At 36.6% G+C, this 18,875-nt stretch overlaps 1 protein-coding gene across 3 annotated transcripts in view; it reads left to right on the plus strand.

The window, feature by feature from the left end:
- Window positions 1-18,875, plus strand: part of Ptp69D (Protein tyrosine phosphatase 69D) — a 976,604-nt gene that overhangs the window by 742,137 nt on the left and 215,592 nt on the right. For all 3 annotated transcript variants that reach the window (XM_068226166.1, XM_068226167.1, XM_068226168.1), the window contains one exon: window positions 1,691-1,826. In XM_068226166.1, the coding sequence (XP_068082267.1) occupies window positions 1,691-1,826 (136 nt within the window). The remainder of the gene's footprint in view (window positions 1-1,690; window positions 1,827-18,875) is intronic.

Below are 18,875 nucleotides of genomic sequence, written 5' to 3' on the forward strand. Positions count from 1 at the left end.
AGTTGCATATAGAGGATTGTGGCAACGTTTAGTAAATTTATATAGGCTTGGAGACTGAAAGCTGAAAGGCATAACAGTCTATGATGATGATTGATATATGTATAAACGGCATTTGTTAAATGAAGGAAAAGAAACATATTTCCTTAATGTAATAAATAAGAAGAAAGTCATATTTAAAACATTTAATCAAGTATTTGTTAGATTGCATTCATGAGATAATGGATTTGAACCCCACTGTTGACAGCCCTGAATATGGTTTTTCGTGGTCTCCCATTTTCTCACTAGGCAAATGCTGGGGCTGTACGTTAATCAAGGCCACGGTCGATTCATCCCACTTCTAGCCCTCTTCTGTCCCATCGTCGTGTGCTAGCGATGTTAAGCAAATTGATAAAATAAAATTTTAAAAATCGTCATTTACCTCTTTATTGCATTACTGGCAGAAAATCGCTTTCCTTTCTGCCGTAAAACATGGGAAATCGGCAATGCACTATCCTATTAATGCAGACATACAAGTTTTTTTGTTGTGTAACACTAGCACAATATCAAAGGAAAACTAGCACTTTGAGTTCCTAGCTAGTCAGAAAAGGAAGTCGTTAATGCCGATATTCAAATGGGTTATTAGAAATTGACAAATTCCTTATGACCATCATCCTAAATTGTTGCCTGTCCTTGGTTTCTGCAACATTCTATTAGTAGAAGCAAACGGGGTGGGGATAACGATAAAACCCACCACTTCCTGGTTCCAGGCTTGTCTCACAACCTGCACACCTGCTCACTCGGCTGCTTGTCTGATGTTTTAGATGTGTTCTGTAAAAAGAATATTATTATAAATTAATAAATTGCTGCTTATTTATGAAATATACAAGATTTAAAGCAAAAAATATTCTGTTGGACTAAGAAAGGCAAAAATATGTTGCAAAGTCAAAGTAGGTGTATATAGGCACTATAAAGTTTAATTTACTGTGACGGTAGGTACATTACGCAGATAATTTTTACAAATAGGCTTAATAGGGTCTTGTGGAAAACAATACGAAGAAAACTAATGTGTGCATATGAATCAACAATAAGGAAAAATTATATTAAACTGTGCTATGACAAGACTGTACACAAAATCGGAATAAATCTTGGACAGTGAAAGTATTTGGGTTTCAATGGGTGAAACCACAGATTCCATGGGTCGCTGCGCTGTGAATAGAATTGGGGGAGGGATGAATGAAGGAAACAGTGTGCAGAAGAAGTAAGTATGAAGAAAGTATTTCTGAAATCACCTTCTTGTGTGAAGAAATTTCAAGATAATACCACAAGCTCCAGTATTTGCTAGGTGGGGAACCTGGTTGGGTGCTGATGTTTATTATTCTGAACATTTTGAAATTTTGAAAATAATGATAAATTTATTAAATTTATTAATTATTAAATTTATTTGACTGTGACAGTACAGCATACATTCAAATTTACCAAGACCTGCTCTCAAACTCAGAAATGGGAGGTAAATTGGCATATTTATAACTAAATTTTGGATTTATGCCAGGTATCATCACTTCATTGGAACAATATGGTTCCTCAATGTCAAATCAAATGGTCTTAGTGAAGTCACTTCATAGTAAACTAAGTTGTATGCAAGGTGAATTTGGTTTTGTTTTTTGAACATTTTCATAGAAATTAACATATCTTACTTTTCCTCTTTTTTTAGTGCGGGTGTTGGTCGTACTGGCACACTAGTGGCGTTGGATTCTTTACTGCAGCAGCTGCAAGAAGAAGACCAAGTTGCAATATTTAATACTGTATGTGATCTCAGGCATCAGAGAAACTTCCTTGTTCAGTCATTGGTAAGTTTCTTTCATGAATTCCTTTTATACTCAGAGTCATTGATTAACAGAACATTATGAAAGGCCATCGATAAAGTTGTTGGTCTATGATGATAATTTTCTGCTCGCTAGTGTTTGAGACGACTAAGATAAAAATCATTGCTATATTACAAGTTTAGGACAGGTTAGACAGGCGGTGACTACATAGTAGCTACTCTGCAAGTGCAGCTCATGCTCACTGAATTTTGACAGCATAACTGGTAGTACACATCAGCCAGACTTTGTAAATTTTGATAAATTTTGTGACCAAAAGAACTTCAAGAATGAGTTTTTCAACATCAGTAAAGGCTTGATGCCAAGTGGACTGCAATTCTGCCAAGTCTGTAGTGTTACACCTTTTATCATCCTTGTTCATTAATTTAATCGTAACCTTGTTAATAGTTTTGAGTCAATTAAGGACACTGTATGCTAGTTTGATTGACTTGTATTGCATTTATTATCCTGTCAGTGGTGTAACACTCTCCTCTTCATATATTCAGACAACACATCACACTACCAAACACCGCAGAGACATGCAATAGTGATTACATTCCTCCACTTGGGGTTGGCGTCAGGAAGGACATCCGGCCATAAAACAGGGCCAAATCCTCATGTGCAACACAATCATATCTGTGACCCCACAGGTGTGGGGAAAATTGGCAGAAGAATACTGTCACTAGAGTGTTTGAGAGGATGCCTTGTTGTATGCATTGGTTGTGATTCATTTTCGGTTCGAGTGTGTGTTTGTCCGTTCATTTATTTATTTATTTATTTATTTATTTATTTATTTATTTATTTATTTATTTATTTATTTATTTATTTATTTATTTATTTATTGCAATACATTACATTTTTTGTCCTTTTGTTTTTCATGTAACACATGAACAATGTTGTAGATAAATAATAATAATGTTTGCTGCAGAAGTTTCAGACTTAGTCAAGTATATGTTGTTAGAACATTTGATTTAATTAAATAAATTAATAAATAAATAAATACAGTTGAACCTTGTTATCTCGAACCTCCATTACTCAGATTTTCAGTATCTTCAAGATTTTCATTATCTTCAAGTAACTTCAATTTCTCGGCCATTTGTCCCACTATTCACATGTATTTATTTCTCTATTACTCTGAATTCTCGTACTCAAATTTCTCGAATCAAACATTTTCTCCCTAGAACGCAAAATAACACTTTAACTCTAATTGTGTACAACATTAACTGTACAATACAGCATTTGTGGTTTGTGTGTTATTGTTCCTAAATGTACAGCAGCACGGTATTCCCGGTTGATCTCGGTGTGTTTACATAGCTGTTTATCTGTCCACTCTCGCTGTATCCACCATATGGAGCTGAGCCAGTGTGCCGGCTGGTTTAATTCGAAAACATAAAATGATGGGAATGATATGGTAAACTTATCAATATACCCAAAATCAAACCATACGCGAGGTAAAATTTAGTTTACAAGTAGTTAAACGATAACTACGGATGGGATGAGGAAGTGGCGAGAGTCCTAATTGAGGTCCATGGGGAACTATAACGTTATGGGGAAGAAAAGGTTCTCGATAATCACCCTCTAGTAGTATATTTCCATTTAACAAAATGGAAAGATACAAAATCAAATAAGATAAAACAAACAAATGACATAGCCGATGACAAGAAAACACATTAAAACAAAGGATATTTAAATAAATTTATAAAACACAAATGGTAATCTTCCGACGATATGGATTAAACTTTAAAATTGGTGAATGTGGAAGTGTAGAGAAAAACTCCGTTACGCGAAACGAATTTTCATTATCACAGAAAGTTACATTAAATGAGAAAAGGCTGGAACACAAGAAAGAATGTAGATTAAATCAAACCAAATAACTTAGCGCTTACCGTAAGAGACCAAGGGCCCCCAGACGGGGTAGACCCCAAGCGTGTGCTCTCTCTAGGTCAGTCTGATGGAAAAGACCCACAACGCACACATCGCACACACGAAGCCAGCGGAGGCCGGAAATGGACTGATCACGAAGTAACCAATATGGACACAGAATTTCCCCGGATCTCCATATTCACCAATTAAAATGGTTGTTATTCCTACCAATTGAAATAGTTCTTATTGTGTCCAATAGGAATTCTACATTTTTGATGATAAAGTTTTTACAAGTTCTCAAAAATTTCAATTGCAACACAAGAGTTTCATCAGCGGAAACTGCACGTGCAGTACAGGCTGCCTCAAAAATAAAGACCCTTATAATTTTTTCAAATTCTAGTTACACACACGTACACATTTTAAAAATGACAATACAATTTAGTTCAGTAATTCTTCTTTTGAGTTCATGTTTTTCATAGGCTTAAATTTTAAATCTTAATAATAGTAGTAATAATTTTGTCCAATCATAAGTAACTTTCTTCTTCTCCAGTCCAAATTGATAATTTTAAATATCACACTCATTCAATTTTTCAAGTCAAAGAAATAAACAGATTTTACAATATCAAAATGTAGACGATGACCTTTGTCCTTCGGTAACATTCTGACATTCTTTTTCTTCAGGCTTTCCAAAGTTGCATAAAATGGTACCCAACATCTTTCAAAATATAGCTTTCTTGTCACCATGACAGACAGAAGTGACATTGATAAGGCTTGAAGTGCCATCACCGTACATTATGTCAGTACGAGGAAAAATTGCAGCATGTTTTTGGACAGTCATTTAGTGTCTGCTTACTGTGCTGTAAGTGTGAAGCATGGAGAACACTAAGTGCAATACCTAAGCTTACTGACAGAGTAGGAGTGATCAGGGAAGTAGGAAAAGGTCAGAAAAAGGAGGATTTAGCAGCTGAATATGGGATTCCTCCCTGCACACTATCTACCATACTCAAAAATCAAGAGAAGATTCACCTGGCAGTAGATAAATCATGATTTACACCACAGAGGAAGAGACTTTAAACGCCAAGTTTCCCAGAGCTTGAAGGAGCTATTCTTCAGTGGATGACCCATGTTAGAGACAAACATTTCAGTCACTGGTAGCTTAGTTCATAACAAGCAGTAAAGTTTGCTAGAAACTTAGACCATGACTCTTTTCAGGCCAGCAGTGGGTGGCCGGAAGAAGTCAACTTCAGAATGGAACAGTGCAAAAGGTAATACCAGGTGCGAGTGCTGCAGTCTGTGAAATGACAGCGAACATTACAAAGAAAACATTTTACCAACCCTATTAAAGGAGTACAGTCCTATTCACTTGTGTAATGCAGGTGAGACTACTTTCTTCCACAAGTGCTTGCCTGGAAAGACACTGGCCTTTACAGGTAAAAAGTGGGAAAATCCTCCTCTTCGTAGACAACTGCCCTGCGTGTTTCAGTTCATGGGTTATGAATTTCATTATGATTTGTATTGAAAATTGATCTATCAAAGGATCGAGAAAGGTCCACCTATTCAGTACCATTAGCTTGTATAGTGTCCTATATAATTGGGACTAGTTTCGACCCCATATACGCTGGGTCATCTTCAACCACAATCCAATTGTAATCATGTGCTCACATACAACCAGTAATAAAGTAAACAATCTGGTATGTCTCAACTTACAATCCAAATTTAAAACATTGATGAAGTCTGAATAACATATCCAAAATTGAAATCAGATGACACATCAATACTGCTGCGATTGGTGCCGAACTATGTCGTCGCTCCTACAGCAGCCAATGTTCCAGTGTTGATCTGGGAGTTGGCATTCCCCATCTGTATAGTCAAGCCACTTGGTTTATAAATTATTTTTTGTACAGTAGTAATATGGGTATTGGTTTGTTGAAAGGGAACATTCATAACTTGAATAAATATTCCTTTTCATTGGATGTAGTTATCTATTGTTTAATTTGGTTTGAAGTGAATGTTTGAAAAGAAAATATTTGAAGTAAATTGTTGGGAAAAGAAGGGAGGCTAGAAGATAGAGATTAATATACAGCTATATGAGACCCACCTCTATGTGCCTCGTAAATTGTGTGCACTTGGTACGGACACGAATACCAGATTGACTGTTGAGAAGGAGCAGCAGTATAGCTTATGATGCCAAGGGTTGGAGGAGGGATGTGTGAGGAGGGGCAGGTGGGGAGTGGGTAGGTAGGTTTGATCTGATTGGCGGATTTAACGTGTCTTTTTTCTGTTCATACTTTGCGAACATAGGAATGATTATATCAAACAGAATATTAGGTTTATCATTTATTTTGTTAATATTGTGGTTAGGGTTAAAGTGCTGTTCTAAATGAATGTAACAATTCTCCAATATGTTAAGCATGGTGCCCTTCTTATCCACTTTCAGTATGCTTAAATCTTGCTCAGTTGATTTATAATTATGTTTTAAGTCTGTCTTGTGTTGTGCTGTGGCAGAGAAACGATTGTATCTTGAAGCATTGACATGTTCCATATATCTGATTGAAAAATCATGTCATGTTTGTCATATATATGTACTTTCACAGCTATTGCATTCCATATATCTTATTGAAAAATTATGTACTGTTTTTCCTATATATTGTGCCCAATAGTCCCCTTGTCAACGTCAAGCTAATGCTGAAATCTGACCAGGGAGACCATAGTGAACAATACATCCACAACAATTGAATCATAATGGCACATAGCTTACCTTGCAAGAGTTATCGTCTCCATCAGCTCCAACATAGAGAATTCTTCAGGGTAACGGGTAAGGAAAAAGGGGCAAGACATAAACTTAAAATAAATGGAGAGGAATGAAACTCTAAGGGAAAACATCATGTCAACAACACAAAAACTAACATAGAGCTGCATATTCGTATAAACATCTAATTTATTACAATAAAGTAGGAAATCTAGAATAAACATATGATCTGTCACATATAATACAAAGGACGTTGTTGTCGTACATAAATGATTGATTTCTTCATGTGAGAGGCATCCTGCTAGATTTCATGTCCTGGTGAATGTGTGTCTAGGCATTTCCTAAGGCTCCCACACCAGCTAGCTTAATAACTCCATCAAGAAAGAAAAAAGACGGAACCATTAGACTTTCACAGTTGTAACCTAATTACACATAAACAAAGTAACCCTTCTTTACAGTAAATTTATGCCACGGTGCTCATAACGAATATAAACTATACACTATACATGCACTACTCCTTCTAGCGTCCTGGAATCGACCACGAGACTACTCCCTAAAACCTTGTGACACATGATTAAGCATCTCCTAAGAAACACATGAATAACAAGGTGCAAACTTAAAACACTAGGTTATGTATATCTGTAAATGACACACATTGTCGTGTAGAAAAATCTTTCTTTCCTGCGGCATACCTAACCAGTCACACTCATTTGCTCTCCCCTACCAGAAACCAGCATTCTTCCCTGGCCATCAACACCATGGTGATGTCACTGTGACCGAGATTATAGCCCCCAGACTGTCTCGAGTTAGTATGAATAGAGCGGCCATGTTTAAAGCCATATTTCGTGGCCTGACAGTTGTAAACAGACCAAGCCAAGATTCTGTCCTCACCCACTCATTCTCCTCTGGTGACTTCTCTTTAGCTAATTACCATGTGACCTTTCACATGTTATGGACTCTGTAAGGTTCACATTCAACCCCCTTCACATTTATACACACAAATATACTTGGCACGCCATCACACTTCACAGAAGTGCTCTCATTGGCACAAATAATTAAATTGCAACTGAATTCATTACACATCATACTCCTTGTGGGCATTATCTCTATGCTCTGGGCTAATTACATAATCCTCCTTTCTTAAGGGCTCCTTGGTTCCTGACCCGCTCTATTCCATACATAGTCCAAGACCATTGAGGCTTATAGAAGACCTTGTACTTTCGTTATCTCCCGACTGAGACTGCCATATATCATGCTACATGCATTTAACTATTCCCTACTGGCTTGTCCTGGCAAGAAGGAACTTCCTTGTGACTGCTTAAGTCTCATTTAGATGATACTACACAACCTGAAATTCCCTATCAGGAAACATACCGCTACATCAAAGAAAGGACAATAAGTTCCACCTTTTCAATACTATATATTGTGTGAAAGTTTTACATTACAGTTAAAACATCACAACTTTTGTACATTCGGTACCGGTTTCGACAGATTCTCTGTCATCATCAGCCAAGGATAATTGTACAAAGACAAGTATAAATCATGACTTTCATGGTGTGATTACAATGGTGAATTAAAAATATTCATTGTATGATTAAAATAGCATGTACATATATAGATTGAAGTTCAGTAAAATGAGAAAGTCATATTTCTATAAGGTGTACACCTTAATATTTCTAATTAAAAGGATAACTTGTTGAGAGAAATTCTGTTTTTGTAATATATAGTTACAGTGAAATTTGATTGTAGTCTTAAATCTTAACTTTTTGACCAGTCAATTCGTTGAAGTCATGTAGCCATGTTTGACACATTAAAAAGGTAAACAAACATTTAGTCAAATGGTGTTCCACATAAAATATGTACAATAAATTCGATTGGAGCTTCAGCTTGGACTTAAGAAAGGAAGAATTATGTTAAAATGTTCAATGCAAGCAGAAATAGATGAGTTAATTTTTCACTATGTATTGATGTTGATAGTTAGAGTATCCATTGAACAGTTCAGTGTGTCGACTTATATTCTGGAATGTTGGTTTATATCATTTTGAGAAAATAGTAATTGAGGTTCTTGCTAAGGTGGTACTTGAAGATCTTACGTTGTAAGTTGTGAATACATAAAGGATTTGGAAAGATCCTGATCCAAGTCGGAACCTATAAGAAATAAAACTCGATTTAAAGTTCAATGGATACTCTAACTATCAACATCAATACGTAGTGAAAAATTAACTAATTTATTGTACATATTTTATGTGGAACACCATTTGACTAAATGTTTGTTTACCTTTTTAATGTGTCAAACATGACTACATGACTTCACCGAATCGACTGGTCAAAAAGTTAAAATATTACAGATTTAAGCCTACAATCAAATTTCACTATAACTATATATTACAAAAAAAGAATTTCTCTCAACAAGTTATCCTTTTAATTAGAAATATTAAGGTGTACACCTTATAGAAATATGACTATTCTCATTTTACTGACCTTCAATCTATATATGTACATACTATTTTAATCATACAATGTATATTTTTAATTCACCATTGTAATCACACCATAAGAGTCATGATTTATACTTGTCTTTGTACAATCATCCTTGGTTGATGGTGACAGAGAATCTGTCGAAACCAGTACCGAATATACAAAAGTTGTGATGTTTTAACTGTAATGTAAAACTTTCACACAATATATAGTATTGAAAAGGTGGAACTTATTGACCTTTCTTTGATGTAAATCTTGTTTCAATACGGAACCTAAGTATGGAATTCTTAACGTTAAAAAAAAAAACATACCGCTACACATATCTGACATAAAATGAAGCACTATAAGACAAATTACATGCAAAGTTAGCTACACTACTGAGTTCGAGACCCGGGCATAAATTCTTCCTTTTAGTGCCCACAGACACCTTATTATATACCTATTGGCGGAAGGCCAAAATTCGTCTATTACGGCCCTGAATTTTAACTAGCTGATGCATGCTGAAAGTGGAAAGATCTAACCTTGGTCCTGTGACATTTTCCGAACAGTTCTCCAATCGGGTATTGGTAGCTTAAGCCATCATGTTGACATAGTTGACCGGCAAGAACACTCGTAAACCGCTGATGGGTATCATCCTGGTCATTGGTGGTTTTCTTCCAGCTCGTTCAGATGACTTGCTTGCTGCCTCCTCGATGTAGCTGTCCCCACGTTCGTACCTCGACGTCGTGAAGGATGTCCTGTGGCTTTGCTTGAGGTTACTGCTTCATCCCTGATGACTGTACAACGTCCGGTACACTCGTGATGTAAGAGAAAATTCCTGTAGACAATAGATTCGGACTGCACTGGTCGAAGACAAGGGTGATCTGCTCCGCACTGGATCGTCGTGCAAGTAACAGCTTCTCAGCGGCGATGTACCCAGCAGAATGGAGCTCGCGCTCCCTATGGCTGGTTTTATAAATAATCAGGCACCCACGCGACCGAACTCAACGTGTGCGGTCTCTTCACACGCTTGCCCGCGAAGGTGAAAACGCTCCCACGGCCTGATGCGCACTTATGTATTCTTCAATTATGATGCCATTAGTGTCGTGCAATATATCAAAATTTCCAGCGAAATATTCTACTTGCAGTTTTTGCAATGCAATGTTGCAAATTCCCTATGTGTGTGGAGATATTAAATAAAATTCATTTCCCTCCACTATGAAATTCAGTGGGATACCTCACGTTGATGCACACGTCCCACGCTATTTTCAAGAGACCCGCTTGGGATAATAAATTTCCATGAGCATCTAGAAGCTTCAGGGCACGTCTGATGCTGCTTTCTCACGAAAAGTGCGCCATCTCAGCTACTCTGACACAATTAAATGCCACCCACGGCAACATTCTTGGTGGTCTCATGTAATTTCCATAATTTTTATAAAATCACCTTACTTCGACCCTGAACAGAATGGTTCAATATGTACTTTCACAGCTATTGCATTGTAGTTTGTAGACACCTGATTGAGAAAATTTATTAGTTTGATAGTACGTGTATTAAAAAATTGGAAAAATTGTTTTTACACTAGAGTCCCGTTAATCCGAACCCTGGTAATCTGAAAGTCCGGTTAATGCGAACTGAAGTATTCAATTTTAAAAAATCTCCTTATTGAAATGAAAGAACATATTGTAGAATGAAGATTTACTTGCATTTTATTAGTCATGTTTTACTAGAATAACGTAATGTAAACATAATTACACATCATAAACCATCAATTGCTGGTCGTTTATCTTTACAAAGTCTGTTAGTTTCGTTTGCCGTAGTGATTGGAACCTACTCAAAGATGCATAAATATCACGTCAGTGGGCGTAGCAGCGGAGTGTTGCTCGACGTAGCGTAGGCAAATTCTAAGGTGGCTGCGGCATCTGAAGGTGACACTAGTTGTTCATTGTGGTCTTCTTCGTCCTCACTCTCTTCCTCATCAACTCCAGATTCTTTCTCCACCTTAGCTACAATTTCTTGGTCTGTTTGTAATTCTGTTCTTAACTACCTTACTGTAATTTTATACAGTATTTTCTTAAGGTAACTGCTAAAGAATGGACATTTCAAAGTACAGTATGTACTGTACTATATTGTACAAACTATTTTCCTCTGACCCCAACTTCGCAGGTTCGATCCTGGCTCAGTCCGGTGGTATTTGAAGGTGTTCAAATACGTCAGTCTCGTGTAAGTAGATTTACTGGCAAGTAAAAGATCCCTTGCGGAAACAAAATTCTGGCAGCTAAGCGTCTCCGGAAATCGCAAAAGTAGCTAGCGGGACGTAAAAACTAACATTATTATTAGAAAATGTTTTCTGGTTAATCCGAACAGACTCCCTTCCCAATTAGTTCGGATTAACGAGACTCTACTGTATTGGTGGTGTTGTGAACAGCCAAGCTCATGGGGAGGAGGAGAATAATGTTGATGAAATTATGCTTGAGGAAGTGGAAAGGATGGTAAATAAACTCCATTGTCATAAGGCAGCAGGAATAGATGAAATTAGACCTGGAATGGTGAAGTATAGTGGGAAGGCAGGGATGAAATAGCTTCATAGAGTAGTAAGATTAGCATGGAGTGTTGTGATAAGGTACCTTCAGATTGGGCAAAAGCAGTAATTGCATCTATCTACAAGCAAGGGAACAGGAAGGATTGCAACAACTATTGAGGTATCTCATTGATTAGTGTACCAGGCAAAGTATTCACTGGCATCTTGGAAGGGAGGGTGCAATCAGTCGTTGAGAGGAAGTTGGATGAAAACCTGTGTGGTTTCAGACCACAGAGAGGCTGTCAGGATCAGATTTTCACTATGCGCCAGGTAATTGAAAAATGCTACGAGAGGAATAGGCAGTTGTGTTTGTTTCGTAGATCTAGAGAAAGCATATGATAAGGTACCAAGGGGAAAGATGTTCGCCATACTGGGGAACTATGGAATTAAAGGTAGATTATTAAAATCAATCAAAGACATGGACTTCAGTGAGAATTGATGGTAGAATGAGTTCTTGGTTCAGGGTACTTACAGGTGTTAGACAAGGCTGTAATCTTTCACCTTTGCTGTTCATAGTTTACATGGATCATCTGCTGAAAGGTATAAAATGGCAGGGAGGGATTCAGTTAGGTGGAAATGTAGTAAGCAGTCTGGCATATGCTGATGACTTGTTCTTAATGACAGATTGTACCAAAAGCCTGCAGTGTAATATCTTGGAACTTGAAAATAGGTGCAATGAGTATGGTATAAAAATTAGCTTCTTGAAGACTAAATTGATGTCAGTAGGTAAGAAATGCAACAGAATTGAATGTCAGATTGGTGATACAAAGCTAGAACAGGTCGATAATTTCAAGTATTTAGGTTGTGCGTTCTCCCAGGATGGTAATATAGTAAGTGAGATTGAATCAAGGTGTAGTAAAGCTAATGCAGTGAGCTCGCAGTTTCGATCAACAGTATTCTGTAAGAAGGAAGTCAGCTTCCAGACGAAACTATCTTTACACCGGTCTGTTTTCAGACTAACTTTTCTTTACGGGAGCGAAAGCTGGGTAGACTCAGGATATCTTATTCATAAGTTAGAAGTAACAGACATGAAAGTAGCAAGAATGATTGCTGGTACAAACAGGTGGGAACAATGGCAGGAGGGTACTCGGAATGAGGAGATAAAGGCTAATTTAGGAATGAAGTCGATGGATGTAGCTGTACGCATAAACTGGCTTCGGTGGTGGGGTCATGTGAGGCGAATGGAGGAGGATAGGTTACCTAGGAGAATAATGGACTCTGTTATGGAGGGTAAGAGAGGTAGATGTAGACCAAGACAACGATGGCTAGACTCGGTTTCTAATGATTTAAAGATAAGAGGTATAGAACTAAATGAGGCCACAACACTAGTTTAAACCGAGGATTGTGGCGACGTTTAGTAAATTCACAGATGATTGCAGACTGAACGCTGAAAGGCATAACAGTCTCTAATGATAATGTATGTATGTATGTATGTATGTATGTATGTATGTATGTATGTATGTATGTATGTATGTATGTATGTATTAGTTTTAAAAGCTATTTGTTGGTTATGTTTCTTGAAAATATCAGTAATTTTGTATATGTTTATATTAGTGAACATGAAGGAGGAATATGTTACTTTGTCTTCTGATTCTCTGTTTAAAGTAGAAATTAGACATATTTTAGTTGTGTTGATGATTTTATTGATAAATAGTGCATTATACCTGTTCGATTTAGCTATTGATCTTGTAACATTTAGTTCATTTTGAAGGTCTCTTTTGGTTAAGATGATGGTGAATGCTCTATTTACCATACTACAGTATGCTGCTTTTTTTATGGGACTGGAGGTGGAGAGAATCATTCTGAACTGTACTAACCATTTGAGTTGGTTTTCTGAAGATACAATAAGATAGCCGGTTTGGATGTCTAGTAATACTTAAATCTAAATCATTTAGATTCTGTTGGGATTCAGATTCCAGTGTAAAATTGATATGCGGATCTAGGATGTTTAAACTGGATAGGGTATAGGCCAGATCATCATCCACATAGCGAGCCCAGTAACAGATATTATTGAATACAGGTTTGTTTAAGATCTTTGTGTATTCTGTATTATCTAAATAAATTCACTCACTCAATCACTACTGATCTGCATTTACGGCGGTTGCACAGGTGGCAGATTCCGTATGTGTTGTTTTCCTAACCTTTCCTTAAATGATTGCAAAGAAATTGGAAATTTGTTGAACAACTCCCATGGTAAGTTATTCCAATCCCTAACTCCCCTTCCTATAAATGAATATTTTCCCCAATTTGTCCTCTTGAATTACAACTTTATCTTCATATTGTGATCTTTCCTACGTTTAAAGACACCATTCAAAATTATTCAGCTACTGATGTCATTCCACGCCATGTCTCCACTGACAGCTCGGTACATACCACTTAATTGATATAATAACACTAAGTTATTTTATTAATTTGGCCACCTAATCAATACAATAAATATTGAGTGAATATTGTATTGATTAGGTGGCCAAATTAATAAAAATAACTTATATTTTATTGTATTGATTAGGTGATAAAATTAATCAAATAACTTTTTGTCATTATTTCAATCAAATATCATCAATACGGATCAAAAATGGTATTTATCACATGTAACATACCACTTAGTCGAGCAGCTCATCTCTTGTCTCCCAAGTCTTCCCAGTCCAAACTTTGCAAAAGTTTTGTAACACTACACTTTTGCAAGTGATAAATATCATTATTGATCCATATTGAAGATACTATATGTAGGAAGCTAAATAGTTTATTATGTCACCTATTCAATACATTAGAAATTTCAAACATTTAGGAATTTATCATTATTTCCATATGAGACCCGTTTCGCCCTTCTTTGAGGGCATCATCAGTCATAGTACTACCTCAAGGCATAAATCAGGTACCTGATTTTTAATTAAATTATAAATATTAAGATATAATATTGATATATTACAGTGGGATAGTCAAGAGAAAAGCAATGTTCATTGATGGTGTAGATAGCAATACATCAGCCGTTGGCTGTAAATTATCAGTTGTGAAGGATAACAGCGTCAAAATGTTAGGGTATGTCCTACAAAGGATGATATAACATATTAACATGGGGCAGTTTAAGGGGAAGGTAAGTGACTTGCACTAATAGGTAAGACCACAGGGTATTTGACAGTGTCCAGCAGCAGTGGTCCATATGAAGTATTGACGTTACATTATCAGAAATGTTGTTGCTTGTTGTTTAAAGGGGCCTAACATCTAGGTCATCAGCCAAATCAGAAATGTTGGTGACTGTTACTAAAATTTCATTAAAGAAACAGTGTTCATTGAGAAAACAATATTCATTGATATATGTAGTTAAAAGGGGGTTATATTAACTTATTTATAGATACAATAAAAAGGGGGTTATATTAACTTATTTATAGATGCAATAGTCTGCACCAATGCATAAAACCACGGGGTATTTTAGCAGTGTCGAGCAGTGGTGGTCTGAAGAATCATTGATGGTACCCTATTCGAAAATCTTAGAAAATATAAAGTTTATATATACATTTATATGGAAGCGGTTTTGAGAGAAAGGGTGCAAAGTGTCTAGCACCAATGTTCATAACAATAATTACTGCCATTGGTTGACGATCACAGTTTCACAGGGCAACTACACAGTAATATTTATGCTATTCTGTTGAACAGTTGGTAAATTACAGGCTTATAATACATATTTACAAGGGAGCAGTTTGGGGAGAAAGGATACTAAATGTCTGGCACCAATGTGCATCACATTATTTCTGCTGTTGGTTGATGATTGCAGTATTAACAAGGCAACTACACAGTAATATGCAATGTGGTTTGACCTCGGTTCATAATTATTGGAATGCTATAAAAAAATATTCCAACATTTTTTAAGATTGCCAAATGAGGTTCTAATAGGTGATAGTCACACTGGAAGCTGTCTGGTTGAAGTCTGGGGTTCGTGAATATGGCTCCATAAGCAATGGTGAAATTTGGCTGGAGTGGAGGGAAACTTGTATGAGTGTCGTAATGTATAGGCATAATTTTGGTGTGGTCGAAACAAAAGGTCGTTGAGTACATGGTGCATTGTGAATGGCAACAATGACGGCAGTTATTTGTTGATAATTGTATTTTCAGGGAACATGTTGTGGTGTTAGAATCTTTCACTTTATGAGTTTTGTTAACTTCTTGATAACTATGAATGCTATGTGAAAATTCCAGCGTGAGATTGGTATGACACTTTAAACAGATGTATTGTCGTAACTGAAATCGTGAACATCAGGACTAAGTTTTTGTTTTTGTAATGCTGGCCTAGTGAAATAGAATGGTTTTGCTTTTGGCATAATCCGCAGCGGAGGGATTAAATGAGAAAGTACACTACTACAGAGTTGGAGCGTCATGGCTAGGACGAGACATCTTCATTTCTGTATGTGAAGTGGAGCTGTAGTGGCACGTCATGTTGGTGCTGGTGCGTGCTGGATTCTAGCGTGTTTTTAAAAGCTGAGGTGGATGGGGTTGAAGTTATCTGTAATCGAGATGTTATTATTAAATTAGTATTTAAAGAAAAGATCTAGGTAAGTAAAGAAGAGTAAATGTTAGTGTTACATACCCGATGTGCCACTGAGAAGCTGCTTGTGAGTGAGTGTTGACTGACCATGAAGGAAGCTTAGCCGGTATTCCACGCATGTGTTTGTGCGTTTGGGGCGGCGGGGGGGAGCATTTGGGAAGGAGGAGCATGGGCAGATTTCATGCGCAGAGGAGAGTTGACGGAAAGGTGGGAGGTAGTGTGGAGGGACAAGCTTGTAATGTGTTGGGAGTATTGGTTGATATGGCATTGAGTTGAAAAAAGAGGGGGGGGGGGGGTGTATGGTCTCGAAAATTACGTGGATAGTATTGATGTCTTTTTTTTTTTTTTTTTTTTTTTTTTTTCTATTGCAGTTGAGATGTTATTTATTTGTGCTGGATGTTGTTTGTGTTTTTAAAGGTCTTGTGGTTTTTACTTCTCGTATTGTATGCATGGGGTCATAGTGGAGGGGGAAGTGCTTGGGAGGGAGGTGTTATGGGCTTGCTGACATTGCGTAGGGGGGAATTGGTGGGAATGGGGGATGTAGGGTTGAGGGGGTTGTCTCTTAACGTGTTGGGAGAGTTACTTGATGTGGTGTTAAAAATTTTAGAAAAGTTGTTTTCTTGAAAATTCATTTTTTGAAGCAAAGTGGGAATTTGATCTTAAAGGGGGCTTTTTATATCTATTACATCGTTGAGGTCTTTGTCTGTATTGAAGTGTTGGTCTAGAAAGATGTATAGGTTCTCAAATTCAGTCATTAGTCTGCCTTTCTGTGTTCCTCATGTGGGTACTCATTGCGGAAAATTTATTATTTTTTTGAGCATTGTAGTGTTTTAAATATCGAGTTTGGAAACGTCGCCCAGTTTGTCCGATGTACGAGCAATTACATTGTGAACAACTGAGTGTGTAAATGCCTGAGGCTGCGTAGCAGTTATTTTTTAGGTTGACATAGTTTTGGTTACAAAATATGTTCTGGTTTGTGTTCTGTGTTTTCATAGCGATGTTGACCTCATGCTTTTTCAGGGGGTTGGCTATCTGGTGCATAACTGGATTAGTGTATGTGAAAGTTGCGTGCTTAGGTTTATTGGGTTTTATTGGGGAAAGCTGTGTTGTTAATTTAATCCTATTGATTTTGTTGGTATTAAAGCCATTGAATTTGGCTATTTCTTTTATGCAATAAAGTGTTGATTTTTTTAAATTGTAAGGCAAAAGGGGAATTTTTTAAGCTCTATATATTAAACTGTAGTAAGAGACTTGTTTATGGGAGTTTGGGTGCAATGAATGATTGTTTATTGTTAGCAGGGTGAAGGAGGGTTTTCTGTAGATCTGAAATTCAAATTTGTTGTCCATTCGTGTGACGTTGATGTCTAAAAAGTTAATAGAGCTGTTGTTCTCATTTTCCTTTGTGAATTTTATATTGTCCAAAATGTTTTAAAATGTGAGGATGTTGTCGCTGCTATTGCATTGTTTGTCGATGATGACTAAAGTGTCGTCAACATAACGGAGCCAAAGATGAAGACCATTAATATTATTTATTATTTTATTGTCTACTAAATTGTCCATGTAGATGTTAGCTAGAATTCCAGAAATAGGGTCTCCCATAACTAAGCCTTTTTGGTGGTATATCTTGTTGTTGAATGTGAAGTAATTGTTGTTCAATACAAAAGTTAATATTTTAATAAACTCTTTGATTTCAATTTTGCTTACTCCACTGTGTTTGGAGAGGTTGTTTTTTATGATGCTGATGGTTTCAGTAACTGAGATGTTCGGATACATGTTAGTGATGTCAAAGGAACATAGAATGTGGTTTAGTAGCAGTGTAAATTTATTTTAGGTTTCGCATAGGTCAATTGAGTTCACAGTGGGGTTTTTGTTGTTGAATTTGTAATGTTTTTATAGAAAGTAGTGCTGAAATCTTGATGTTCTGTATGTTGGACTGCCTCGACTGTTACAATTGTTCGGATGGGGATGTCTTTTTTGTGGAGTTTGGGTGAGGCTTTGGCTGTGGGTAACGTTGGATTCAAATTTATTAGTTTAAAGATTTAATGACATTTAGGAGGAAAGTTCAATTTTTGAGAAGGGTTTTCAAACTGCGTTGTTCTTTTGATATAGGATCTTTGTTGATGGTGTAGGTTGTATCGGAAAAGAATTCTTCAGTTTTTTTTAAATGTAGTCTTGTTTGTTCATGAGTACAGTTGTTACCTTTGTCGGCTTTTGTCACTATGACGTTATTGAGGTTTATTTTGGTCTTTAAATCATGGATCTGTTTTGAGAGGGTAGTGTTTTTGCTGGTTTTTATCCCTTTAACTAGGGTGGGTAGTTTCTTTTTTATTTCGTATCTGACATCATTTTGTTTTTCTGAGGTGATTTGTTTATTAATGTTGGATTCCACTTTTGCGATAGTGGTGCCTAGGTCATCGATTATATTGGGGTTAGGCCAATTATGTTTTAAGCCTTGGTTTAGGAGGCTCATTTCATTGTTGGAGAAGGTGGTATCAGACAAATTAATGGTAGTAGGGGTGTTGTTTGAAATAATGGATGTAGTCTTGATGTTCTTATTGTGGTTTGATGTGCTTGGTTTAGTTCCCTTCAGATGAGCTAGTTTGAGGTTTAATGTTTTTTGTTTCTTTTCCAGTACATTAGTTAACTTATTATCTGTGCGTCTTAGGAATGATTGCCATTCGAGTGGGGATAAAGTGTGTTCGATACAACTGTAAATTCAAGAATGATTTTTTTCCTGATTTTAGTTGTTTGATCTCGTCTTTCAACCAGATGTTATTAACTTTGTTTTGAGTGTTTGCTAAATTTTGAGATGGAATGTTTTTCCTTTGTAGTGGTTTCAAACATTTTGG

The sequence above is a fragment of the Anabrus simplex genome, chromosome 2 (genome assembly GCF_040414725.1).
Source record: "Anabrus simplex isolate iqAnaSimp1 chromosome 2, ASM4041472v1, whole genome shotgun sequence".
In the NCBI taxonomy this organism is placed as follows: domain Eukaryota; kingdom Metazoa; phylum Arthropoda; class Insecta; order Orthoptera; family Tettigoniidae; genus Anabrus; species Anabrus simplex.